The 19512-nt window shown below is 53.6% G+C and overlaps 1 protein-coding gene across 5 annotated transcripts in view; it reads right to left on the minus strand.

Moving 5' to 3' along the window:
• Positions 1-18405, minus strand: part of DUSP8 (dual specificity phosphatase 8) — a 46403-nt gene extending 27998 nt beyond the window's left edge. Inside the window, exons 1-2 of one of the 5 annotated variants that reach the window (XM_039552188.1) lie at positions 18356-18405; positions 3734-4140 (exon numbers count right to left, since the gene is read on the minus strand). In XM_039552188.1, the coding sequence (XP_039408122.1) occupies positions 3734-3964 (231 nt within the window). In that variant the 5' untranslated portion in view covers positions 3965-4140; positions 18356-18405. Of the gene's footprint in view, positions 1-3733; positions 4141-16309; positions 16688-17334; positions 17547-17877; positions 17945-18129; positions 18195-18355 lie in introns of those variants that run through there. The other 4 variants (XM_039552189.1, XM_039552190.1, XM_019285981.2 and 1 more) reach the window with 4 other exon arrangements.
• Between the last annotated feature and the right edge of the window lie 1107 nt (positions 18406-19512).

Here is a 19512-nt window from a genome sequence, read left to right on the forward strand (position 1 = left end):
TCCCCACATCCATCTAGCATGAGACAGCAGGGCCAAGATGCAGCAAGTCTTTTGCCTTCAAGGAGATGTTGAGTGGGGCTTGCAAACCCATGCATGCCTTCGAAAAGCTGCTGGCCCACTCCAGTGCTGGAGGTGCCCCAGAGCAACTCCCCAAGAACAAACCTCCTCCCTGCTAAAATCTTGGCCGGAGGGGTATGACCAGCCTGGAGCAAGGACCACCTGGCCAACAGCTCCAACCAAACCCCAGCTGAGACCATTCATTCATTGCCTTTGTGCCAAGCCTTGTGCTCCCCATCACTGTCCCCAGCTCTGGCTGGAAGTAACTCCCATATGGACATTAGCCCCCAGCACTGCGTGGTTCAACACAGCCTAGGTCCCAGCTCCGTCTCTCTCCAGCTGCCAAGCAGGGATAATGATGCTCTACAGGTGATCCAGGCTAAGATAAGAGAGAGCTATTATTATTATCCCAATTACTACTGACATCTCAGTCACGTATTGTTTCAAAACACAGTGAATCACCCCACTGAAATAACAGGGCTTCCATCAACATAAAGAGCAGCCAGGCACATGGCTCAAAAATAAGCCCCGGCTTTCCCTCAAGCAAAACAGCTGCTTGCAGAGCCAAGCTCCTAATGCAAATAAATAAATATTCCCAGCGCCTGAAGAGACCCTTGTCTTGCCTCAAAGCATGGCTACAGTTGCTCTGGAGATTGCTCCATTTCAGGAAGCGAGAAGTGGTTGAGAGGTGGACTTTCCAGAGGGATCTCGAAGAAGTAAAATTTTCAACACTTCCCTAAAGAAATGCTAGTGAAAAACCCAAGCAGGAATTTCCCACAACCTCTGCTCTCCAAACTGCACTGAGGAGATGAATTATTCCAGTTGTTATTGGAATTTTTTATTGTGAGAATTTATTATTGTCAGCACTGGGAGAAGGGTTCAAAACCAGCCAGAGCAATTATGTTGGTACCATTTTTGTGTGGAGGGAAATGACTGCAAGTGGAATTGTTGCTGCAGTTTTTCCCAGATCGGGCACCATGGGAAGACGGTCCACATCAGGGCTTGGGGAGCAGTGTCTATGCCAGCTATAGCTGCCACAATTGTAGGATCATAGGCATAATTCATTGGAAAAAAGAAAGGGATTTTACATGTCTCCATTTCTTCTTTCCTCCCAAATGGTCCTTTCCTCTCCTTGCACCAAAAAAAGCCAGGAGCTGCTGTTAATCCCACAGCATCACTCCAAACTGCAGCCCACAGAAGCATTATTAATGGTACCCTTCCTTATCAGCAACGTGGAAAAGAGGAGAGTAAGCACTGGGAAAAGAAAATGATACAAATTCATCCACTCCCCCCGCCAGCACGCAAGCAGGAGGAGCGGAGTTGGCGGCCAGGTGGGGTTTGCCCAAACGCTTTGCCCTGTATCAGCCTCTGTCTCCTTCCCCAAAAGGCGAACACCACCCTTAGAATCGCCGGGGTGGGATGAGCAGGTTCAGCTCTCTTTGCTGGAGGCGAGGAGGAGTGGGAGGAGGCGAGGGCTCGGGGCTGCCCTTTGGCTGCCCGGACAGCCCCTCGTCGCTGCCAGCCGCCTTTGTCTCGGCAGCCCCGGCCGGCCGGGAGCAGGAAACAGGAGGAGGGCGGGAGGCCCGTCAGGAGGAATAATGGGGCCGGACAATCGCGCTACTGATGTCACCCTTCCTGCCATCTGCTCCCCACGCCAGCCGTGCCCCCCGCCCCCCAGCCCCAGTGCGGGGAGCCAGGGCAGAGCAGGGCTGGGGGGTGTTGACCAGAGGAGGCAGAGGAGGCAGGGAAATTACACAGGGTATCAGAGGTCTAAAGCAGATTTCAGCATCCCCTTCTGAGGATCTGTACACCCCGAGGCAGCAGATCATATTAATTTCTGGGAGCCCCAAAATACAGTCATGACACGAGTGACTGAAACGCGAGGCAGGGAGAGGGAGAAAGGGTGATAAGAGAGTTCATCACCCCAAAATACAAACACACAAGTGCATGCACAGAAAGGCCTGGACACCCTGAGCCACAGCCACCACCCCTGCTTTATGCCAGATGAGAATATGGCAATGATCCCCCCCGCCCAGCTTCCTAGGACAAGTGGCTTAACATCTCAAGGGTGTCCTAAAGCTTAATTAATTCCTGGGCTGCATGTGTTGGGGGAGCCAGCAAGCGGTGGGCATGGCAGGGGCTGTGCAGAGCAGCGGCAGTGGGGACGTGCAGCCTCCTGCCCATGGATGTGCCAGGAGGGATTTCAGCCATATCAAAAAGAAAAGCAAAAAGGGATTAAAGACGATGGCAACGCCTCTGTTCTCTTCTCCTATCATCCCTGGTTATAACCACATCCCCAGCCAGTACGTGGACCATTATGCAATGATCCAGGAGCCAGGAGAAAATGATCCTTCTATGCTCGTTCTACGGGGACAGAGCAGGGAATGTCAGGAAGGACCAGCCGGCCCCTTTGGGAGCCCACTGCTCCGTTGCAGCTGGCGAGCTGCAGGTTTGCAGGCGGATGGCATCAGCTGATGTTAACTCTTCCATGCTTCCCCCTTCCCTATCATCCTCCTCTTCTTCCTCCCCCTTGCGCATCGCTTGTTCTGCTGCTGCTGCCGCTCCACGTGACAGCGGCCACTGCAGAGGTGACCCTCGCCGGGAGGAGGGCGGCCGCTCCGCTCTCCTCGGAGCTTGCGAAAAACTGATTATTCTGCTTTATACTCCAGGGGGTTTAAGAGCAGCTAAAGCCGTTCAGGAATCAGTCTCTGCAATCCCCTCCAAATCGCCCAGCCCAGAGCATCACCGAAGCAGATTGGCGCGAGGCCGGCCCCCCCGCACTGCCAGTCCCCTTGATCCCGCGGGGTGATGTCACCGGCAGCCAATGCGGACAGCGGTGGCTTCTCGGGGTGGCGGGAGGGGGGGGGGACACGACGCAGATGGCTCCAGCTGGGCCCAGCATTTGATTAATCGCCTGAATTACCCTCGCTTTGCCATAAAATTACAAGGCGGGAGTGGGGGAACGGTGGGAGCGAACCGGCAGGAGGGCGGGCTGGGACGGCAAACCACCCTTCGGATGGTGAACCATCCTCGGGCTCATCCCGCGGCCACTGCGGGATCCTCCGGCGCAGCCGTCCGGCAGCACCTCAGTGGACGGCAGGACCCAGCCCACGGCTCCGCAGGGACAGCCGGCACTGCTCCGGCCGGGGCTCCAGCCCAGCTCCGTGGCTCAGAGCCACCTCTATTATTTAACCAGGAGCGATAGAGAGAGGAGCCTGGGAGAGATAATATGCCATGACACCGGATAAGAGCTTCTGGCGTCACAGGGGAGGAGGATTACATGTCCCTGAATGGAGTTAGAGATGACAGAGGGGAGGGGAAGAGTTTTTAGCAAGGGATTAAGCTTACAGCTCCAGGAAGGCTTTGGTGGGTTGTTTGCTGGAGTAAGACAAGTCCTAAGGCTGATATACCTGTTAGACTTGCTTGGGGAGGGCTGCTGCAGCAGGGAGCCACATCAGTGGGGTGGGGGCAAAGAACAGGTCCCCGAGGACAGCCCTGTGGCCAAATGAGCTCACACTCCGTCTCTCCAAAGGGTGCCAAAGAGATGCTGTCAGATACTGGGGTTAAGGGATAGAGGGGAAGGATGCACGTATTCCTATCCCTTAGGCCAGTCTGCATCCCACAAGAGAAGAGGGTGTGAGCACCCACCAGGAAAGGTAAGGGTCAGATCCCTTACCTTCATCTTGGAGGCAGGCTGGATGAGCTCCGTGATGGAGACCTTGTCCTGCTGGAGTCTTCTCTTGACGAGCTTGGAGCAGCAGATGTTGACGGAGCTGAGGACGTGCCAGGAGTTGTACTCCACAAAGGAGCGGCTGTCGATGACCAGGGTGCCCTCCGCTCCGTTCCTCAGGAGGCTGGCCAGCTTCTTGGGGTCCATCACCTTGCGTGGGAGCCTGTCCCCAGCCATAACGGGCCAGTCCCCTCTATGGCGAGTGGGGAGCAAGGGGTGGAAGGGCAGGACAAGGGACGCCAGCACCCGTCTCCCCAAGGGGAATGAGCGAGGGGTGAGGGGTGAGCAGGGCAGCACCCGTCCTATTCTCCTCAGGCTGCTAACACCCAGAATGCCAACTCATTGTGCTGAACCTGGAAAGAGAAGAAAGGAGACAACAACCCATCAGCTGGACAGGATGACACCTGGATGTCTTCAGAAGAACCTTCAGAAGAGCGCAACAAGCCACACTTTTGAGGTGCGTTCTCCCAGCCTGCCAGCATGTGCGGCTCCAGAGCTGGCCAAGCCAGAGGTTTTCTCCTTGTATTTAATAGCCCTTAGTGGAACTTTCTTCCGTGAATTTGTCTAATTGCTTTTTTGAAGCCATGTCAGCTTTTAATTTGACAGGCACAGTGGCCAGTGGCAGGGAGTAGAATGGCTTGCCAGTTACACTGAAGAAGTCCTTCCCCTGGTTTGCTCCAAATCTGCTACTGATGGCGCCTCTGGGTGACCCGTACTATGTGCACCAGAAAAGACCACATATGCCTGTTCTCTAATCTTCTCCACAGTCTTTACCACACTTAGACCTGTATTTAAAGACCTTTTCAGGTCAAAGCATCTACATAGCCGCCAGTTACAAAGACACCTTTTGCTATGCTGGCCAGACCCAATGTGCCATGTTTGAGAGGCAGGCACACCAGGGACCTGCATGGGGCAAGATATCACCTCCTTTCCCTATTCCCAGCCCAACAGTTCCTCGCACTCAATTTGCTTTTTCTGACCTCTGCCAAGCCCAGAGCTAATGGTTTCACAGAAGCAGCTTAGCTCAGCTCTAAGGTTCTGCTGCTGCATGGTAAAAGCTAGTTCAGGGCCCATCAGACACACCACCAAATCAGGTTTGCTCATTCATGTTCATCACTTCACACTGGATTTCACCTGCCTGTTTATCAGAGCCTGCTCACGGGTATCTTTGCCAGCTTGCCTCCTGGCAAGTCAAGAGAAGATGACCTCTCTTGGAAGACAAGAAGTCAAGCTGACCTTTACTCCTGTCTTCAAGAAACAGGCCAAGCATCAAGGCAGAGGTGCTGGGAAGCTGTACTTGGACTGAGATGGCCCTGGAGAGCCTTCTGCTTTTCAGCATCTAACTTGCACAGACTTAGAAAGGGGGTTCATATACAGGAGTACCCAGTATACAAATACCCCGTGTTTCCATCTTAGGAGCTGAGGGGGTCGAGCCTGGTGCTCTCTGAGGTGAAGAACAAGTTTCCTCCATGTCCAGCCCATGCTGAAAGAGCATTAGGCAGGCCAGGGAGCATTCAGCTCAGGGTGCCCTCTTAAGTTTTAATGGAACACGTCACTGCAAGCATGTTTTAATGGCATTAGGTTTTAATGCCACTGAAGTCATTCAGAAAATAAGCCCCGGCTACTACCAGGCTCCTCTTGTTCCTGCCAGACGGTGTTTTAGAGAGAACCCACAAGCTGCTTCATGGAAGCTTTAATGCATCTGAATTAGGACTATGAATAACGTGCCTGAAAAGGCCAGCGTAAAGATTTTCATTGACTTCTGCAGGATCAGGATTTGGTCCACGGACTAGAGGAGGCTTACGAGTCACCCTGATCCGAGTAAGCCAGCAGTGCCCATAAGCTCTCACCTGGAGGCACCTGGTAGCTCAAGATACAAAAAAGATGAGTCAGAAACGCTACCGGGTGACACGAGAGGGACCTCAGTTACCAGCCACCAAATCTGGAGGGCACTGCCAGCTTGTAGGGGAAGAATGGAAAGCCACAGAATGTGAGGATCGGGCTTACAGCATTTGCTCTGGCCCGTGACTCCAGCACTAACAGCCCAAACTTCCCTGGGCTACCAGACCTGCCTCCCAAAGCAGGAGTAGATGTCCCAGGCTTCAGCCTCAGGATCCAAGCTCCCAATAGGAGGCTGCATTAGGATGTGCAGTACATTTCTGCCCTTGTATGACACCCCTGCTGCCTCTGCCAATGTGTTAATACAAATTACAGGAGGGAAAAATCCTCCAAAAGCTGCGATAGCGACGGCCCCTCCTGGCACCAAGCATTTTGGCAGCCCCGTGGCACTCTGGCATCGCTGTGCCCGGCCCCACGGAGCGCTCCGTGGCTCCTCACAGCAACTCCAATTACAGCAGCCCCCTCGGCGGGTGTCGGGCGGTCCCCCCGCTGCAGGAACCCCGCTCCCCCCAGCTCTCCTCAGGGGGGCTTAAAAATTGAAACAGTTCTAATTAGGGGGTCTGAGGGGGAGCGAGGCTGGCTCCTGCTGGGATATGACACACCTCATTACGTTGCTACCGCCTTGCCAGAAGCCCCCCTGCTGTCCCTTGGCTATAGAGCCAGGGCACTCAGAAAGGATGCAAATTAGCCAGCTTTTCCCCTTCGTCTTCCTTTCACACCCCACTCCCCAAACCACTTTCTGCCTCCCTTCCCCATCAGGACACCAGGCTGTGAATGCTTCTTGGCTCTTCCAATTACATCCAAGAAATAAAAAGGGAGTAGAAAGAGCTGACAGACAAAAAACCCTACGATAATACTGTGGCAGAGGGATGAGTGGAGCGGGAGGAAAGAGTGATCCAGCACTGCACAGTTCCTCCGGATACAACATGGTATCCAATCTCCAGATAGCGGATAAGGGGTAAACTTTGGGGGTCTCAGACACAGAGGGGTCTAGGAAAGGTAACAGATCCTGATCACCTTGTCACTCTAAGAGAAACCCAGGCACAAGAGGCTTTCATAAAGTTCGGCAGATGACCGGAACCTTGGGTGGAGGAGATTGGAGAAGACAGACGAGGTTTCCCAGGTCAGCTAATAACCCCCCTCCTGCAGAACACCAGATAAACCTCTGTAGACACATGTGACACATCAAACAGGTCCCACTCCCAGGTCCACCCAAAAGATGTGGGGGAAGGCAGGGCAAGGTAAGTCCGTCCTGCCCCTCTTTCCTTTACAGGGGATGGAGTTGGCCAGCCCAGTGTGGCCACGGGGAGCTGTAACCTTGGCATTAGAACCAAGACAGAGGGACTTCTCTGTGTATGTTCTGCCAGGTCAAAGGCAGACAAGCAACTTCTCTGACAGCAACCACAGGACATTTTGAAGCCAGACTGAGGGGTGGTGAGTTAATCCCCAGGTACCAGCAGAGGCTATGAGACCTTCACAGTACCTCGCAGGCTGTGTGTGAGATGGTCTCAGAGAAGAACAAGCTGTAATGTCCCGTAGCTGGGAAGACCAGAGAAGGAGGGAGGATGTCTTTCTGCTTCTGCTCAGATGGGTCAGAAGGAAAACTGAAGGAAGAGGCTTAGCCATGGAGCACTGCTAAAGTAAGAGATCTTCTCAACATGGTGAGAAGAGACCAGGGGAAAAGGTTAACCTGGAACCTAAATTAGGGTTTCAGAAACATAGCTGTGTTCCTCTCTTACCAGTTTATTAAAGCCATCTTAATCTTCTTGAGTGTTCCTGAAGAACATTATCATAATCCTTTAATCCCACCTCTCCCTGGAGTGCCTGTAATGAGGAGATGGGCACATGGCTTAGCTGAATGGGGACAGCCAGCAGGAGAGGCCACACTGCAGCCAAGGGATGGAGAGATGGGCAGAGACTAGCACAGGGCTGGGCAACTGCCCACTCAGTGGGACTCTGTCCCCGGTGTCACCGCCATGATCGTGTGTAGGTGAGGGGAGCTGGCCACAGGAGTCACAAGCATGGCAGGGATGCACACAGCAAGCCAGGCTAAGGGCAAGTGCTCAGCCTGGCTGTGACCTTCCTCTGGGCAGGCCAGGCAAGAGAGCAAGAAAACCCAGAACGCACCTCAACCTGAGTCTATCCATGTGGCATGAGAGACCACAGGAACTCATCCCTGTCCTGGCCCAACGCAGATCACCCAGATGGAAGCCACCTCCCTCAATTGCTCGTCTTGCACAAGGCCCCCAGCTGAGAGATGTGATATGAGAAGGGCACAGATCTGGTTTCTCTTTTACTGGAGACATCAGCTGGAAGGACAGCAGGTTTCTACAGCAACTCTAAACCTCACTAACCAGCATGTCCAGTCCTTGCACCAAGCTAGTGTTGTGTCCTGGAGAACTCTACCATCCCATAGGCAGCCCCGTCGAGGGGCTGCTCCCCCACTGCCACAGGCAGACCAGCCTTGCTGCAGGAACACATTTTTGTCACACCAGTGAGACTGGAGCTACAGCACGCACCCTGTGATGCTCATCCCAGGAGCACACTCTTCTGGTGGCATCTCCACCTTGAGTTTACCGAGGGATAAGAGCACCACAGAGAAACATTTATTTGTCCCCAGCCATTCCTGAAGAACTGCTGTCTCCACCAGGGACTCAGTGGCACTAGCCTAAGTGATTTGGCTTTCCCCCTTGCAGCCCTGGGGGCTGGGGGAAATATCTGTGCCTTGTGAGCCCCACACTGAAATGTTGCCTGGCCAGGGCTCCTCCATCCATCCAGGTCAGCCCTGCCACCAGCCCCAGGCTTACTGCTGGGATGCTGGCAGAAGCCCACCAGACCCCAGGTTTCCAGACACTTCCTAAGATGCAAAACGCAGCAGTTTTTCCAAGCCCCACGCCCTTTTTCCTTCCTCATCCCCTCATTTCTTTCAAGTGCTTCAGCACTTAGCAAACTCCCCTCGGCTGGCTCATGCTGTTTGAGGGATTCCTAAATCATAGGACCATTACTAATTATTATTATTTTGCAGCAGCAATCAGGGATGCGGGGCTCATTAACAAGTTAGCACCTCTGGTTTCCCTGGAAACCCGCAGCTGCCAGGCAACGGCAGCTCTCCTGCCCGAGGCAATGCTGCTGCAGTGCCTTCAGCTCATTCCCAGAAAGATGCTCAGGTCCTGCACGGGTTGACGAACCCAGCTTCACCAATGGGATGAGGTTAGGAAACTCCAGGATGTGTCCCCTGCTCTGTGCTCCCATCTGCTGGAAACCTCAGCCCATCTTCCTGATCCTGTTCTGCCACTCACGGCATCATAAACTGCGCAGCGGCTCCTCCCTCCCAGCGAGCCGTGCAGGCTTTCTCCAAGGACGAGGAATTTGGAGCATAATGATTCCCCAGAGTAACAGTGGGACAAAGCTGTCAGGTGCCTGCAGCAGCCGTTTTGGAGGTGATGTAACTGATGATGATTTCTCAGCAGTTACTCGAGGTCCCTTTAAGAGGCAGCACAAAAGATTTCTCTGCTTGATGATGGAAAAATGGAGTGGTTTCTTTTTTTTCCTTTGCTCCTTAAAAGGAGGCTGGGAAACACCACTAACCACATCCACAAACTCAGACATAAAATCTACTTGTCCACCTTTCCCTAGTGAATCTCAAAGATGGGGAGGAATGACATCTCCCAAGCCCCAGCAGTATGAAGATGTAGGGGAGATGGCAACGACTTTCCGGGTGTCAGTTAAGCCAAGCTGAGATCCACTGCCCTGTTCTAACCCCTGACACCCACATGGCAGACAGAGGACTCCCCCACAGCCTCATCCACACTGATCTTACAACCTCATCTTGGCTCCCTGCACACCCCAGGCACATTCCTCCTAGGACAAGAGCTCCTGCGCATGCCCCTCCACAGATGGAGCACTTCAGGAAGGAGGGAAAGGGCAGCATTCCCTTTTTCCCACAGGACATCACCCGGAGGCAGCCGCTGCACTTTTGCCAGGGTTTCAAGCTTGCTGATCTCATGATTTCTTTAATTTTTTTTTTCTCCTCCTTTCTATGATGCAGCCTCCTTTCAATTAATGTAGGCTGGAAGCAGCATGCCAGAGAGCCCTGCAAGGAGCTGCACGCAACCAAACAGCACCCACTTGCCTCCCCACATCTCCCATTGCCCTCTGCACCTGCATCCTGTGATCCAGAAAGTGTTTTCCACCAGAGGACGTGGCTGAAGGGCCAGGATGTCCTTCAGCAAAGTGCCAGATGGCGCATTCACACCGGACAAGGGACGTGGCGTGGAGCCACATGGCAGCACTGGCATGGGGGTGCTCAGCCTTGGGTACGTGGCTGGTGGCATGGGACAGCTCAGGGACAAAAGGAAAGGGGACAAGTTGTACCCAGCTACAAGAGAGTCTTTCCCATGCACCCTCACCCCACAAGGCAGACTGGCTCTCTTGGTTGCAGTTAAGCCAAGCAAAGGGGACCCTCATCCTCTCCCAACACCTGATACTGTGCCAGCAGCTTTGGATGGGTTATGACTGCAAATGCAATTGCCTCCTAGCCTGTTTCCACCAAAAAGTGCAGTTAACGATTTATAAACTGGCCACTCCCAGAAAAATTTCTGACTGCAGTCATGGTGGTCAATCTGGAGATCCAGTCAGGAAAAGCCAATGGGGACAGCAGGGAAAGGAATTTAGCTGGAGTCTAGAAGACAAAGGCAGTAGCTCTTCCTCTTAGACTTGTCCTTTTAACATGATTTATATGGTTTTCCCCTTTAGTATAAACACAAGCTTTCATTTTAAAGCCTACAAAAGCCAAGACCAAAGGTTATCCATGACCAGCCAGCCATTTAATCACTGCCTTTGCCCATGTCGAGGATATTGCTCCCAAGCATGCAGTTTTCTAATACCAAAGCTATCCCATTTCCATTCTCACCCTGCCAAGCCAAGAGCTGGCCGCACTCTCACCCCAGAGCTAAAAGCACCTTCTGCTTTGAGCAGCTTGGCACACATCACAGAGGACATGTCATGCTGGAGAAGGGAAACCTAGTCCTATTGATCTTCAAGAGCCCTTATTGCCCACTGCCTGGTATCCCCACCATTTGCTGCATGACCCCATGAGCCCAGCAGGTTTATCCTGGGGACAAGGTGCTTCTTTGCCTTTTTACAACAAGAGCAGACAGGCAGCCCAGAAAGGTATGCAGTCAGATACTTCTGCAGGGCTGGTCTGGCTCTCTCATCCTAGGAAAACAAACACCATAAATACCTGCTGGGTGCATTTGCAGTCTCCTGGAGAAAGGGTCTCCAGGACCTGGGTCCTATTTTCCCACAACACCTACACACCAAGTGAAAGAAAGCACAGGATTAAGCTGCGGTTCTTCAAAGCTGCAGATAAATATAGCATTTCACTTCTTAAGCACAATCCCCAGTGACAGGAACTTGTCCATCTCAGCAGAGTGCCGGGGACAGTTGCAGGTGAGGCCAAAGTGAGCACTCAGCACACACAGGGGCAGTCACTGCACAGTGCAGTGACTAATGACAGTGGCTACTGCCCAGTGCAGTGTCATTAGGCCCCCATATTCAAATGACAAATAGAACCCCTGACTCAGTGAAGAATAATGATGTTGTTGCCTTCAGCCAGGTTGTCTGCAGTTTCTGATGAGTACCAGAGCAAACTGAGGTGCAGATCCCAGCACAGGTTTCCAGCCAGCAGAAGCCAATGTCCACAGTTATGCTACCCTATTCCCACAAAACTGTGAATCTCCCTAAGAGCTCCAGAATTTAATGGAGATGGCAAGGGGCTATGCTGATATTCCATGGGATGGGACATTCCCCAGGGCAGCAAACACATTTTACAAGACTTTTCTGACCCGGTTCAAGGCCTGCCGAACTTCCTATATGCACACAATAGCCAAATTGCTCACGGGTTTGGGATGAATTAGCACGTGTCAGATCAGGTTCTACTTCCTACCACAGCCCCAACGAGGAGGCACCAGCTCCGAGTTTCGGAGGATTACCTTTATCTAGAAAAAACACACAAGACAGGGAAAGCCCAAGCTGATGCTCCTGCCCCACTCTTCTCCTTTTCCCTTGGGGGCCATGATTCATTACCAGCTGGTTTTGTTCTTAATCTGAGGTGACACAGGGGTCAAGCAAAGTGGTTTGCATGTCTTCCTCCATCCTTACCACCCTGTCAAGCCAAGGCTTGCTGGTCAGATGCCACAGCTCCTCATGTATGAAATCCTGCAGCCTGGCCTCCTGACTGAGAGCTGGGTATTGCAGCACTTAGTACATGGGTCTTCTCTCTGAATCCATTCTATCACTGCTATTGTGAGTGGCAAACTACATGGACTCATTTGCTTGAGGAAACAGGCGGCAATATTGCCCTCACCAACTCCAGGCAGATGTTAAACATGACATATATGTGTACTTTAACCCCAGTTTCAAAAAAAACCCCCAGAGATATATCATGATATCCACCCAGAGCTTAAGCATCCTCCAACTCATCTCCACGCCAGCAGGTCTCATTCTCACACAGAAGCCCTGCTTCTGACCCTGCAAGTGAAAGCTGGGGTAATCACACCAAACCTTGCCCCTTTTGGGCTAGCTGACCCCCAGCTAAGACCAGTTTAGTTACCCTCACCTTCCCACCTGTCCTGCTGGACTCCAACAGAGCTCACTCTTATCTTTGCAGCAGGTACTGCTGAATGAACCTTGCTCAGGTGCCAGACAAAGAGGCAGCCGAGCTCAAAGCAGAAGGGATTGCGAGGATGACACAGAATTAACAGGCATCAGCATTCAGCAAGCAAGCGGAGAACGCACCGATCTATTTTTAATGGTACAATGAGAGTGCTTTACAAAAGGATGTGTCTGGGGAGATTCTGCCCAGTCAGAGATTTGCATTCGGGTTTTTTTGCAGCAGTCAACTTCCCTTGATGTGTGGGAGGCATTTTGTCTCTTCACCACTCCACAGAGCAATTCAGAGGGCCCTGGCTCAGTTTTGGCTGGAGGCTCATCCCCCTGGGTCACCTTCCTGCCCTGCTGCATCCTTCTGACTTTCCACCAGAAGAGCTGAACCTGAAGTGAGCAGCAGGTAAGGTGTTAAGGACAGCTCCAGGCTTGCTTGGCTGTCAGCCCTGCTGAGCCAGCACAGCTGCTGGGGACACCTCTACGAGGTCCCTGACAGCAGCAAAGTGGTTAACATGGCTTTTCATGGGCTAGCTCCAGTCAGCAGTGCTGGCACCCTCTCTGCACCAGCCCTCAACAGCCTCAAGTGCCAAGCGAGGCTCTGGCTGCGCCCGTCCGCTCCCCACGCAGGGCTGCCGGCCAAGGCAGATGAAGATGGCATGAATAACTCCACTCAAGCCACGGCTCAAGGAGGACCAGGCTGCCATCGCAAGCTTGGAAATAAGGGTTGTTAGAGGCAACGCAAAAACAATCAGATGTTGTAGATACTTCTTGGTTGCTTCTTTTCAGCAGCACACCCCAGAGACGGATGGACCCTCTTTGTCTGGAGGGTCTGGATTTCAATGGGAGACATGTGATTTATGCAGGCACAGGTTTAGCGTTTGGAGAGGGCTTGACTTGCTCGATGCAAAAAACCTGCAGTGCCCTAACAGACTGAAATTTCTCCCCAAGCTTCTGCTGCATCAGCTGAATTAGCATGTGCTAGCTGTAGACAGCAGAGCTCCTCGGAGAACTAAATCCCCTATTAAAAAGCCGAAAAGAGGCGAGCTGAAAAGCCAGGATGCGGGCACACTGCGCACCTCCGTGCCGGATGAGGAATGTGGGCTGACAGAGACAGCCTGGAAAGACGCACTGCATCATTAGCAGGGCTGGAGGACGTGGTAGAGGAGAGAATGCCAGGGTCATGCTGTCACTGGAATCTTCATACAGGATCAAAGCAGTGGTCCACCTCATTCATGTCCCCTCACCAGCACTGCCTAATAACAGGTATCCTACAAAAGCCTGGGAGAAGCAGGACGGTGGGTATTTATGGACTAGTCATGCAACAATTTAGGTTTAAAGGGACCTCAGCAGTTCAGCTGGTCCAACCCCTCTCTCCCTTAAAGGAGAATGAGCATCAACACCAGAACAGGTTGTCTTGCCATTCTGGTTGCCAAATGACTTGTTCCCAGTCACCAGTGGACTCAGAAATAATGCTCCCCATAACTCAGCATGCAGAAACCCTACACAGAGAGCCTCTTCTGCAAACTGCTAGAGGACCTTGAAGGACTCTGGAGAAATTCCTGAAGAACACAAGGTCTCTGCCCCAAGAGAAGGCTTTATTTAAAGAAAATACAGTGAAGGCAGGCAAGGCATACATGCACACATCGGGGAACCAGGAGTGCTTTCCACACACAATAAACAACATGGAAAAAGGCGTAAGAGGAGCATGAAGAAAAGAGGGAATCAAAGAAGGATTTCCAGCCCCAGATAGGTTCCTGAGAGACTCTTAAGTAAGCTTCAGCTTAATGCACACAGTCCCCACATTTCTGTCCTGTTATTGCTCCCTGTTTACAACAGGAGACTCTGTACTGGACCAGCTTCCAGTGAGCACCTCCAGGTTCTCCTCTGAACCCAGCCTGGGCTAGCACTTCACCTATCTTCTGAAATGCTGATCCTTCCAAGACACCATGCAAACAATACCTGTCACTTTGGGAAACTGAAGATCCAAAGCAGCAAAACCAACCCCTTAGAAGCCCTGGGCAAAGCAAAAGAAGAAGCCTCCTGCACACCAACCTAGATAATCTTGTCCAACTGGGTCTAGAAAACCTTAGAGGAAGAACCCAATAGCAGAGAAATGGAGCCAGCCATGCTACAGGAGCCATGGCAGTCTGCAGCATAGTTTGAGCAGGGTTCTGTGTGGTGCACAGCCCCCCAGAGTGGCCCACCCTTTACTCTTACTCTCCTTGGAGAGTGAAGATGGTTGAGAACCAAATGAGCCTCTTGGACAGCATGGATCCAAAGGTTTGGAGTGGAAAGTCTAAAAAACATCTCTTGGAAGAAAAAAAGGATTTTTTCCTCTCCATGAACTCATGATAAAGAGGAGACAGGGTGGCCAAGGCACAGACCATGACCAGAGCTTGGTATGTTCCACCATGGTCTCAGCTGCTGGCCCACTTCTGGCAAAACAGCTGTCCCACGGGGATGAGACATGTCATGGCCTCCCCCTCCATCAGATGAGCAGGCAAAGCCATTGCTGGGGTGCACTACACCACCCACTCTTCCTGCAGGAACCTTCACTACTGCTAATCACACCACAAGCTCTGCCTGCCTTTGACAGCAGCCCCTGACACCAGTAGCACACAGCATCTTGGCACGGTCAGTTTATACCCTCCCTCACACTCCCCTGGCTGTGTTATAATCCTGCACACAGAAGTACACCCAGGACTCCTGAGTAAGCCTGAGAAAATCTTGAGCAGAGAGCTTGTTTAGCTTCTTATCTGATGAATGCTCCCAGGCCACTCACCTCCCTTCCCCGAGCCTGCCATAATTACGTCAGGTGCCTCCTTCCCACTGGCATCAGGCGGGACAGGTGTCTCTTCAGAGAAGAAATGTAAAGCTTGAAAAACAGGTTTTAAAACCCAGAGGGCATGGGGATGCAAAGGAGTGTCAAAGCTTTCCTCAGGATGACTGCATTGCCAGTCTGGCTGCAGGAGTTTCTCTGCATAGCAGCAAGGAAAAGAGTGCAGTGAGACCCAGAGACCATGAGCACCTGGGAATTTCTGCAACCATCTCCCCCTTAACACTGCCATTAAACACGTGTCAGAGGGCAAAAAGATCTACAGACTCTTCCAGTGCAGCATCTTGGCTGTCCAGGGAGAGAGAGGTCCTGGGAGAGAGGGGTCAGCACCCACAAGCTCCTTCTCTTCATCGCCTCCTTCTCTACCAGGTTCAGTTTGCTGGCACTGTTTCAGTACGATGGCAGCGTCCTATGAGCCTGCGCCACAAATCAGGGCTGCCAAATGCTGGAGCACCTCCTTTTCTTCCTTCCACTCGTGATAGTGTGAACGTGCTCTGCACCTGACTGTGCCCAGGGCTTTGGGAGCCAAGCTGCGCACCAGAGAAATTAACCTCTTATCCCAAAGAACAGCCTTGTTCAAAGGCAAGGAAGCAAATCCAAAGAGGAAAAATCCCTATCCCTCATGTAGATTATAGCAGCTGGTGCAAAGGCAAGGGGTAGGGATGGAATGGGGACTCACTCATATTCATGCCAAGAGAAGTCACTTCAGAAATCCAGAGCCACAACAGTTTTCCAGCCTTTGGAGATTTCCTGGGGAAGGACGGGGTTGCACAGGAGAGAAGTGAGTTTTCTCCCACCTCTTAAGATCCAATTTGGCAGCATGGGACAGACACTACTGCTTAGTCCTACCCAGCCCTCAGGGGTGTTTTCATAGTAAAAGTGATGTTACATTTAATTTTAGGTGAATATAAACTCTCCAGAGGCTGAGTGGCTTTCTCAGCGAGGTGCCTAGCACCCAGCAAAAACACACTCTGCAGACAAACACGGTGCAGTATTTGCAAGAATAATCTCCAGGCAGAGTCCCCAGTGAATGCTCCTAAGGACTCTGGCCACTTTGCTCAGCTCTCCCAAGCTTAGCTGGGGCTAGATTTTAAACAATGGTAGATTCAGGTTTTCCTTACCTTATGTCTAAGCAGGGACAAGTGAAAACCACGGGAGGACAATCTGTTGTGTTAGAAGACTTTTGGTGTGAGCTGCTGTCATCTCAGCTTGGAAACCCTCCAGCCTCAGGTTTGAGCCTCTCAATTGCGTTGTCAATGGGCCAAAAGGGCAGGAATTTCTGCCTACTGCCACTGCAAAGAGGCATCTGGGCATCCCAGTGCTGCTCACACTCTCACCCGTCCACTCTTGTCCCAGCCATTTGGACAATCCTACACATCCAGGCTCTGCCACTGTGGCTGTGCCAGGCAAAACTGGGGACAAGACACCTGCAAAGTCCTTGAGGGTGTTTTAAAATCCCAAATACGCTATGGCCAGGAGGATTTTCTTGGTGCCAAAGCTTATTTTGTTTTGGGAGCTGTTACAACCAAAATCAAAGCAAGTGCAGAAACCCCCATGCAGACCCGAACCCCAACAAACCTCTACTGCAGAAAGAGTCCTCCCGGTACGGCCGCCCTCCGACAGTGCAAGCAGAGGCACACAGAGGCAAGGCCAAACCCAAAAGCACCAATTCCCATGCATCGAGTCCTTCCGAAAACAAAGCTCTCCACAGCCGAGCCCAAGCCTTTGCCTCAGCGCAGGAGGATGAGACAATGCACGCCAACGTCAAACACCGCTCCACAGGCAAGCTGCTCTCAAGGTTATCATGGCCCCTGCACTGCCAGGCACAATCCTCAGCGCTACCTGTTCAGGCTGCTTGGATATCCCGACCCTTTCCTGCGGGAGAGGGGTCTGCCTTATTACCCCAAATCAGAGGGAGATGGAACCTCTGGCAACCATTCCCAATGCATTCGTCATCGCCAGCTGCTTGGGACAGGGATGGTCTCTCCTACATATGCTTATGCAGCACCCAGCTCCCACCAGAGAGCCGCCGATAACTACCGCAATACGAGGGATAAACGCATCCATGCCCAGAAAAATCCAAATATCCCTATCAGAACAGCACTGCACCGCATTCTTCCTTCTAACGAAACCGCAAATTACTGACCTGTGCACAGAGCTCCCCCAATGCAAGCTGAAGCACTGACATCAGCTTTTGCTGTTGCTCAGGAATTTAATTCTGGGGGAGGAGAAAAGGGAGGGGGGAGCAGGAAGGAGAAGGAACTTATTTATCAATAAGGGAAATAACCAGGAATCTTTAAAAACAAGCAACGCTCAGCACAGAAAGCAACATTTATCACTGTATAATGATTGAGGGTGCGTGGGGGGTGATCAATCGGTCCAGGCACATTAGGGGAGGTGGAGAGGATTATTTTAAACGAGCAGCTTAACTCATTAATCGCGAGCAGCGCCTTTGGAGCCGCAGCAGTGAAGTGTTGCATGAAAACCCCCGCTGCTGAACACATGCCGGCTTCGTTTAAACGCCAAGGACACAGGGCGACACTCCAACCTCTTTCATCATCAGAAAAACCACAGCTCTGTTAACACCGGTTCCTCAAACACCAGCCCTCAGTCCCGCCAGAAAACCCCGCCACCCCCGGCCCGGCAGGACAGCGGGTATTCCCCGGAGCTTCCCAAGCCCCCTCCTCACCTGCACCACGGCCGCTCGGCAACCGCACACGGCGAAGGCAGGGTGGGATTTCCACCACCCCCCCGCCCCGAAAACAAGCGCAGCATCCCCGACATGCGCGGCCGCGGAGCGCCAGCCCCCCCCCCCGTCCCCCTTTCTTTCCCCAATCCCCGCCGTGGGGCTGCTCCCTCCCCAGCCCCAGCACTTCACACACATTATTGTCCCTCGCACCAGAGTCCTTCCAGCCCCCATGACACCCGCGCAGCGCTGTACCTAGGCGCACACACAGACACGCACATACACCGGCACATGCTGCCGCGCTGTCCGCCGCCTCAGGGCGCGATGCCGGCTCCGCTCCCCACACGCGGGCGCCCCGCACCGCCCCCCGCGCCCCCCTCCCCGCCTCCCCCGGGGCGCACGGCCCCGTCCCGCGCGGACACGGCGCGGACGCGGGGGGACGCGGGGGGACGCGGAGGGACGCGGGGGGACGCGCACTGACCCGGCGCGGCGGGCGCGGGCGGCCGCCCCGCTCCGCGGGCTGTCCGCTGGCGCGGCCGCTGCCGGCGCCGCAGGGCCCGCATGCCGCGGCGGGCGGGGGGGGCCCGCTCCGCGCTGCTCCGCGCTGCTCCGCGCCGCTCCGCGCGCCGCCGGGAATGCGCCGGCGATGAGGTCATGCCTCGGGAGCGGGCGGGGGGGTGAGGGGGGAAAGGGAAAAAAAAAAAAGGGGGAAAAAAAATAGACAGCGTTGACGTCACCCGCAGCCAATCAGCGCGGGCGGCGCAGGGCAGGGTGACGTCAGCCCCGCGGGCGCGGAGCGGCGCGGAGGGAGCGGGCGCAGCTGCCGGGCCCGGGTGCCCGCGGGGAGAGCGGCCCGAGCCGCCAGGCCCTTGCTGGGGTGAGCCTCCTGAGGACACCTTCGGAGCCGCGCTGCTCCTGGCAGAAAACGCGCTGCCGTGTGTTTTTGGGTCATGGATGGTTCCCGGGCTGCCTGGCGTTGCAAGGTTGAGCCGGGAGCTCTCCCGCAGCTGGGGCCACCCCTGCCTCCTGTCAGCGCCCTGCCTGCTGAGCCTGGAGCAGCGGGGACCTGCGGGGCGCCCCACGGACTCCTTGTCTCTGAGGAGAAGGACAGGCATAGGGGCAGCACGGTCTCGGAGGGTGGCATGGCAACGTTTGACCAAAAAGCTGGGAGCTCAGGAGGAGCCTGACCCACAGGTGGGCTCCTGGATGGATGGAGTGGGCTCACTCCCATCCTGCTGCGGGTCCACCAAAGAACTGGGCAACTGGCCTGTTACACGGCAGGGGTTTTTCTCTGCCCTTGGCCCTGGCCTGGCAGCTCCAGCTTAGAGAGGGATTAGGATTTAGAAGCTTAGGTTTTGCTGGTGCTTAGGAAATGAAGGGAACCTTCCTCCCTGCCGATACGGATGCCGGATGTTTTAAAATTAACTCTCATGTCTCCAGGCCCGCGGCCGGCAGCTTGCTCAAGAAGAACGTCAAGCTCCCACAGTAACTGGCGGCAAAATCTTTCCCAGAAATGTCATTTCTCATAAAGCACCAGAGGTATAAAACCCTGGGATGCTAAAAAGTCTCACTCTCCCCATTGCATAAGCAATGCTGAGTTCATGCCCTCCTCCTACCGCAGAAAATCAGCTCACCCAA

This window comes from Corvus cornix, chromosome 5 (assembly GCF_000738735.6).
Source record: "Corvus cornix cornix isolate S_Up_H32 chromosome 5, ASM73873v5, whole genome shotgun sequence".
NCBI classification, from domain to species: domain Eukaryota; kingdom Metazoa; phylum Chordata; class Aves; order Passeriformes; family Corvidae; genus Corvus; species Corvus cornix.